The following is an 8,346-nucleotide window of genomic DNA, read 5'->3' on the forward strand; positions in this document are numbered from 1 at the left end:
TCCATCATTTTATGTGTATTTATGTTTGTATGTGCTGAAGGTCGGAGAGGGAGGTGTTGGAGGCGAGTCTGTTCGAGGTTCAGCAGCAGCTGGTGCAGCTGGAGTCCCGCAGAGAACAGCTGGAGGCAGAGAACACCAACCTGAGACTGCGCAATGACAACACTGCAGGTACCCAGAGAGAGAGAGAGACACAGAGAGAGAGACAGAGAGACAGAGAGAGACACAGAGAGAGAGACAGAGAGAGAAACAGAGAGAGAGACACAGAGAGAGAGAGACACAGAGAGAGAGAGAGACAGAGACACAGAGAGAGAGAGACAGAGACACAGAGTGAGAGTGAGAGAGAGAGAGACACAGAGAGAGAAACAGAGAGAAACAGAGAGAGACACAGAGAGAGAGAGAGAGAGAGACACAGAGAAAGAGACACAAAGAGACACAGAGACAGAGGAGTGTAAATTAAAGGGCCCATTTCATGAATTCGAAATCCGTCTCACTTTTTGAAATTCACCATTTTGGTGAGATATACACACTTAAAAAAGAAGGTTCTTCAAGGGTTCTTGTGTAAAGAAAATGGTTCTATATAGAACACTCAAAGAACCCTTTGCATGATTAAACGGTTCTTTGCATGGTGTTCAGATTGATGGAAAATGTGTTGTATATGGTTCTATATAGCACCAGAAAGGGTTCTGCTATTGTAACAAGCTTGATATCATAACAATAGAAGAACCCTCTTTGGTGCTATATAGAACCGTTTACAAAAAGGTTACCTATGGCACCATGTACAGCTCATTCTCCATCAATCTGAAGAACCTTTTCACTGTGCAGAGAACCCTTTAATCATGCAAAGGGTTCTTTGAATGTTCGTGGTTCTATATAGAACAGAAAAGAGGCTCATGGGTAAGCACGAGCTGCAGGCCTCCAAAATCTGCAGGTCTGCAGAAGAGGAGTGACAATACAAACATTTGTAGGACTCATCTTCAAAATTTCAGAGTCACTTTACTCAACAATTATACAACAGTGAGTTCCGGCCACGCGAGCTGATTGGTTGAGAGGCGTTCTAACTGTGCTGTTATTTCACCATAACATCACAGGTTTATTCACAAACACTGCATCACTCCGCTGAGACGCCGTTGCTAAGCAACGACTTTGACAGCTGTCGGAGACGCTCAAGACATTTGAACGTTTTTACTTCTTACTTTGCCACAAACAGAAAACGGACACTTTTAAGATCACATTTGACCGACAGCCGATTTGGTCAGACTCTGAAGATGAGACGACACTAAATTCCCAAACTGTCATCACCACTGAGCAGCTTTTCATTCGACAGCTGTGACAGAAGAACAGCTGAACAACCTGGAATCAGCCAGAAATGAACCCAACACCATTCGCCAAACTAAACGGGCTGTAAGATGCTTTACAGACTGGCTGGAACAAAACAACATTAATACTGATCTGGCAAAAACTGACAAAACTGAGCTGAACTTGATATTGCGGCAGTTTTATAGCTCAATCTGTACTTCAAAAGGCGGGGCTTACAGCAGACTGAACAACGAGTGGGCGGAGCTCGTTACTCTGACGTAGCAACAAGCTGCTCGTTAAGGAACTATAATTTGGTGAAGGAACTGCGAACATTAAAACATATTAAACGCCGCGTTCACGGCCCAGTTTATTAATTTATTACTTTATTTATTTAACTGTAGTATTAAAGCAGTAGAACACTCGAGGAGTGTGTTATCGCCAATAACATCACAGCTGTGATGATCTACGGCGACCAAATCACAGCCGGGATGTTATTTCGTGAAAACACACTCCCTCTCGGGTTTTACGGCTTAAGTATGTTGCAAGTGTTTAACTAAGGGAGAAAGTAAATAATAATAAAAACAAATAGATAGAAATAAATAGAAATTATATTAAAAAATAATATTTCTATTTAAATAGAATAGAAAATAAGAAAGAATAAAGAAGAGCCAATGTGAGAGGAGCATAAAGAGATGTGTGAATATCTGTATATATGTACAATTATTATTAATTCTTGGAGGAAAACGTCCAGAATTTCCTCTTTGTTTTCTGGACATTCTGGTTTGGATGCTGCCCCCTAGTGCACACGGATATCAGTAAGTCCTCAGACACCTACACCAACGTCTGCGCACGATGAAACAGACCATTTACTCCACTGGACAAACAAAAGCTGCAAAAACAGAAATGAAGTCATTGTTTTTGTGGCGTCACAAAAACCAGCACTTTTGCACGCGTTTGCCTGTTTAGCTGTTCACACTGAAGTTATAAGGAGTGTTTCAGCCCAGTTTGCTTCACAGTACAGGACAGCCAATCACATGTTCTTGTTTAAAGGTATAAAGATGAGTTATGACTGTTTTATAACATGATGATTAACCGGGTGTCTTTTTCATCCCTCTGTTTTTTCCCTCTGTCCCTCCAGCGGAGCTGAAGCGTTTGCGTGCAGACCGAGACGGCGCCGTGGCTCAGGCTGAGAGAGAGCGGGTGGCGCTCAAACAGGCACTGGCAGATGCCCAGCAGGAGGCGCAAACGGCCCTCCGCAACACCCTCAATGACCACCAGGAGGAGCTAGAGAGACTCGCCAGCGAGAAAGTAAGAACTGGAGCCGATTCTGAACATCGTTTATGATAAATAACAGAAATTAATGTCTAATAAACGATTAAATAAAACGTTTTTCAGTGCTGCCCCCATTTGACTCCCCCCCCCCACCCTCGCAAAACTATGTAGGAAACACGAGTGCTGCTCAGATACTGAGTGTGTTTACATGCACTTAATAATCTGATAACTGCAGAAGATCAGATTGTGTCAGTAACTGGTTCAGCGTGTTTACACTTACTAATCTGATAACTGCAGAAGATCAGATTGTGTCAGTAACTGGTTCAGCATGTTTATACTTAATAATCTGATAACTGCAGAAGATCAGATTGTGTCAGTAACTGGTTCAGTGTGTTTACACTTAATAATCTGATAACTGCAGAAAATCCGATTGTGTCAGTAACTGGTTCAGCGTGTTTACACTTAATAATCTGATAACTGCAGAAGATCAGACTGTGTCAGTAACTGGTTCAGCTTGTTTACACTTAATAATCTGATAACTGCAGAAAATCAGACTGTGTCTAACTGGTTCAGTGTGTTTACACTCAATAATCTGATAACTGCAGAAAATCAGATTGTGTCACTAACTGGTTTAGCATGTTTGCACTTAATAATCTGATGACTCCAGAAAATCAGATTGTGTCAGTAACTGGTTCAGTGTGTTTTCATGCTCTTAAGTAATCAGATAATGGGAGACTCCAGGTCTGCATTACTCAGACAGTAATCAGATTTCTCCTTTAAAATCGGCCGATAAACTCACAGAATAAGACGTGACGTAAACGTAATGTAAAACTTTAATGTCATGAGCAGCTTTTTTTAAACTTCCAGTCACTTTAGCGAAAATTGTGAATATACATCTAGAAGATGAAGATTATTTAAATCCCTAATTTCGATGAGAACGTGTTTGGTGTCAGCATCACTACAAAGCGTTTTGCTGCGTCACGCGGGAACGCTGCATGCTCATTTCCGGAACCGCGATCCGTTTTCGTACGTGCGCCGACTGAGAAATCCAAAAGAAATCAGAGTAAGAGTTTACATGAACTGAGAAATCTGATTACTGAGCTAAAATCCAGCCTTTTTATCAGATTTATAGAGCAGAGTAAATTAGAGGGTGCTGTTTACACTAGGAGACACTGCGCTGCACTCTGGAGACTGAGCAGGAGGGGGCGCTGCGGCGGCTGCGGGAGGAGCTGGAGGAGCAGCTGAAGAGAATGGAGAGAGAGAGGGAGGAGCTACAGGAGGAGGTCCGAACTTTACAGCACCAGAGGGACCAGCGCCTCCTGCAGGCCGAGAGCGAGAAACAGCAGGTGGGTTTAGAGTCGTCATCTGTCGTTCAACAGAGCCACAATTAGATTTAAGAATCTTGCAGATTTTTAACATTTTAATTCTAAGTTTTAAAAAAGTAATTGCCATAATTTGCGCGTAGTGTTTAGTATATCGTGAAGATGAGCCGCGTCTCTCCGTTTGTCCGTCTGCAGGCCTTGTCCCTGAAGGAGACGGAGAAGGCGGTGCTGTCGGAGCGAGTCTGCTCCCTGCAGGCTGAGCTCAGTACTGCAGCCCTGGAGGTGGAAAAACTGACCAGAGAAGCTCAAAACTTGAAGGACCAGGAGAGAGTAAGACGACTCGCTGTGGCTTTATTGGGGGCTGAAGTGCAGAATGTGATTTTTGTTTCTTGATTTTGTTTTTTACTGTTTGTTTTTTCAAATCTCAAATAAAAATTAGGATAGAACAGATTGCAGAACCACGTTCCACTGTGTTCTTGCCCTAAAATCAGCAGTGGATGTGTGGCAAAAAATGGAAGATTTCACTACTAAATCTTAGGCTATTTATTATGTTATTAATGTTCAGACTTATTATTTATGTACATTATTATGTAACTACTATGATAACTATGAATAAATTCAGTAGCTCTTATGAATAAATTAGTAACCTAAAAATATTATCTAATTTTTACAATTATTTTTAATATATTCTTAAACTTCTTATAAATTATCCAGAAACTACTATGAATTATTCAGTATCTACTATGAATTATTCAGTATCTACTAGGACACTGATGTGTATGTTGTGTAGTTATGAGAGATGCTCACTGCTTGTCTAAACATGACCCAGTATTTAATACTGAAACTGAAAAAATCTTAATTCTATGGCATGAGAATCTCAATGAACTGCCTGACTGTGTGTGTGTGTGTGTGTGTGTGTGTGTGTGTGTGTGTGTGTGTGCAGGTTGCAGTAGCTGCTCTGAATGCAGAGCTGCAGGACCTGCGGGAGCAGCTGGAGGAGACGGTCAGCTCACACAGCCGAGAGCTGCGCAGACTGCAGGAGAGCTGCACTGACCAACAGACTCGCGCAGACACGGCGCTCAGAGAGGTTCCACTCGAACACCCTCACATCTGACATTTAGAACCTACAGCAGAACTACATACAGAGTGAAGTCACTTATCTGTTTAGTCTCCATGACGACTTCAGTACGGACTGAATTTCAGACAGTAGCTATTACAGAATAAGAGTCCCTACCTTCATAATCTCATCATGAACTCCAGATAAGAAAACAGCATCACACAAACATCCTAACTAGACTGAACCTCCTAAATCCTGTCCTAACTTTAGGATGAACCCCAACAGGGTCCTCACTTCTGTTTAAGGTCCGTTTCTATGGTTTTTAGGCAGCTGTGTCAGCAGCATAGTTCACTACCAGCATAATGAGCTCCATTTATTCCTGCTGTAAAACGCTGCTTTCACTGTGAGATGATTTTCTTTTCTAACTCTGCGTTTTAAAGATCTCAGACGCTGCAGACTCGATCTCCACCGCCCCACTGATCACCTTCGTGTGTTAATGTTGATGATGAAATATTACAGTGATGGTGGTGAATAATGAGGAGACGGAGCTGAACGTGTGTCTGTTTATTAGGAGGAGTAACGTTAGCACGCTCGGCTAAAGCGTTTGGGAAATGGAGACTGAAACTGGGGAGCGGCGACGCTCTGATAAACAGCAGGGGGCGCTCTCACAGTATTCACCACTTACAGTTTATTATGCTTTAGTTTTAGGTTCCTAAGTTAAGTTCAGATTTGCTTCTGTAATACAAATGTTGAAAAACCTTTCTTGACCTGTCAGATATTAAGAAAAAAGAGAGAAAGTTTCCTGAAAGTCCTGAATGCCTCATTTCTGAAAAGTGATGGTGAAATCTTGAAGCATATAACCTGACAAGAGATTAAATAGTATAACATATATAAATAGTAACAAAAACACACAAAATCACGATAAGTAATACAACCCCATTTCCAAAAACGTTGGGATGCTGTGCAAAATGTTAATTAAAACAAAATGCAATGATGTACAAATCATTTAAACCCTATATTTCATTGAAAATAGAACAAAGACAACAAATCAAATTTTGAAACTGAGAAATTTTATTGTTTTTTAAAAAAATATTTGCCTATTTTGAATTTCCAAAATGGTTGGGACGGGGCAACAAAAGACTGGTAAAGTTGTGTAATGCTAAAAAACACCTGGTGGTTGATTGACAACAGGTCAGTAACATGATTGGGTATAAAGAGCGTCTCAGAGAGGCGGAGTCTTTCAGAAGTAAAGATGAGGAGGGTTCACCACTCTGTGAAAGACTGCACCATCAAATAGAGCAACAATTCAAGAATAACGTTTCTCAACGTAAAATAGCAAAGAACTTCTGCTTTTCATCATCTACGGTACAGAATATCATTAAAAGATTCAGAGAATCTGGAGAAATCTCTGTATGTAAGGGACAAGGCTAAAACCAGACGGCACTGCATTAAAAACAGACATGATTCTGTAATGGAAATCACTGCATGGGCTCAGAAACACTTCTGAAAACCACTGTCTGTGAAAACAGTTCATCACTGCACCCACAAATGCAGGTTAAAACTCTAAATCGGATCCAGAAATGCTGCCACCTTCTCTGGGCCTGAGCTCATTTAAAATGGACTGGGGGGAAGTGGAAAAGTGTCCTGTGGTCCGATGAATCAACATTTGAAATTCTTTTTGGAAATCATGGACACTGTGTCCTCCGGGCTAAAGACCACTCAGCTTGTTATCAGTGCACAGTTCAAAAGCCAGTATTCATGATGGTATAGGGGGCATTAGTGCACATGGCATGGGTGACGTTCACATCAGTGAAGGCACCATTAATGCTGAACGATATATGCATGTTTTGGCAACATATGCTGCCGTCCAGACGACGTCTTTTTCAGGGAAGGCCTTGATTATTTCAGTAAGACAATGTCAAACCACATTCTGCATGTATTACAACAGCATGGCTCCGTATTAAAAGAGTCCGGGGGCTAAACTGACCTGCCTGCAGTCCAGACCTGTCACCACTGAAAACATTTGGGCCATTATGAAATGAAAAATACGACAAATGAGCTCCTGAACTGATGAGCAGCTGAAATCCTGTATCAAACAAGAACAGGAAAACATTTCACTTTCAGAACTACAGCAGTGTCTCCTCAGTTCCCAAACACTTACAGAGTGTTATTAAAGAAGAGGTGATGAAACTCAGTGCTAAACAGGCCCCCGTCCCAACTTTTTTGGAACGTGTTGTTGGCATCAAATTCAAAATGGGCATATATTTTAAAAAAACAATCAAATTTCTCAGTTTCAACATGTTCAATATGTTGTCTTTGTACTATTTCCAATGAAATATAGGGTCTAAATGATTTGCACATCATTGCATTTTGTTTTTATTTACATTTTGCACAGCGTCCCAACTTTTTTGGAAGTGGGGTTGTATTGTGACACGTGAATCCGAGTGTTAGTGAGTGTTTTTAAACGAGGGTCTCTTCGTCGTCAGTGGTGTCGTTATCCTGATCTTCCTGTCGTTCTCAGCTGGACGAGTGTCGGGCTCTCCTGCTGGCGTGTGAGGAGAGTCGGGACGGCGCCAGGCGGGACGTCCTGGAGCTGGAGAAGCGGCTGTGCCAAACGCGGGACACCGGGGAGGGGCACCGCAGGGACACGGTGGAGCTGCGGCGCTCCCTCAGTGACATCACCAAAGAGAGGGATGCTCTCAGCCAATCAAACGGCCAGCTGAGGGAGGCGCTCAGAGCAGCGGAGAGCGAACGCATCAGGTCAGGATTACGGCTTAACAGACGGACTAATCCAGGAAATCAGACCAGGAATGATTAGGAGTGCTGTATTGATTAGTCTTGCTGTATTGATTGGTCTTGCTGTATTGATTAGTCTTGCTGCATTGGTTAGTCTTGCTGTATTGATTAGCCTTGCTGTATTGATTGGTCTTGCTGTATTGATTGGTCTTGCTGTATTGATTAGTCTTGCTGTATTGATTAGTCTTCCTGTATTGATTAGTCTTGCTGTATTGATTAGTCTTGCTTTATTGATTAGTCTTGCTGTATTGATTAGTCTTGCTGTATTGATTAGCCTTGCTTTATTGATTAGTCCTTGCTGTATTGATTAGCCTTGCTTTATTGATTGGTCTTGCTGTATTGATTGGCCTTGCTTTATTGATTAGTCTTGCTGTATTGATTATTCTTGCTGTATTGATTAGCCTTGCTATATTGATTATTCTTGCTGGATTGATTATCCTTGCTTTATTGATTGGTCTTGCTGTATTAATTAGTCTTGCTGTACTGATTAGTCTTGCTGTATTGATTATTCTTGCTGTCTGGTCATCAGTGTGAAGCGTCAGTGCGAGGAGAAGGAGCAGCGTCTGGCCGTGCAGGAAGAGACTCTGGCGTCCGCGCAGAAGG

The 8,346-nt window shown here is 41.9% G+C and overlaps 1 protein-coding gene across 1 annotated transcript in view; it reads left to right on the plus strand.

Annotated features, from left to right (window-relative positions):
- LOC118799843 (rootletin-like) overlaps window positions 1-8,346 on the plus strand; it is a 72,148-nt gene that overhangs the window by 30,892 nt on the left and 32,910 nt on the right. Inside the window, 7 exon segments of the mRNA XM_036559918.1 lie at window positions 41-168; window positions 2,435-2,604; window positions 3,735-3,914; window positions 4,086-4,220; window positions 4,834-4,977; window positions 7,469-7,707; window positions 8,273-8,346. The exon segment at window positions 8,273-8,346 is cut by the window's right edge and continues 86 nt beyond it. Coding sequence (XP_036415811.1) covers window positions 41-168; window positions 2,435-2,604; window positions 3,735-3,914; window positions 4,086-4,220; window positions 4,834-4,977; window positions 7,469-7,707; window positions 8,273-8,346 — 1,070 coding nt within the window.

The sequence above is a fragment of the Colossoma macropomum genome, unplaced genomic scaffold (assembly GCF_904425465.1).
Source record: "Colossoma macropomum unplaced genomic scaffold, Colossoma_macropomum, whole genome shotgun sequence".
Lineage (NCBI taxonomy): Eukaryota > Metazoa > Chordata > Actinopteri > Characiformes > Serrasalmidae > Colossoma > Colossoma macropomum.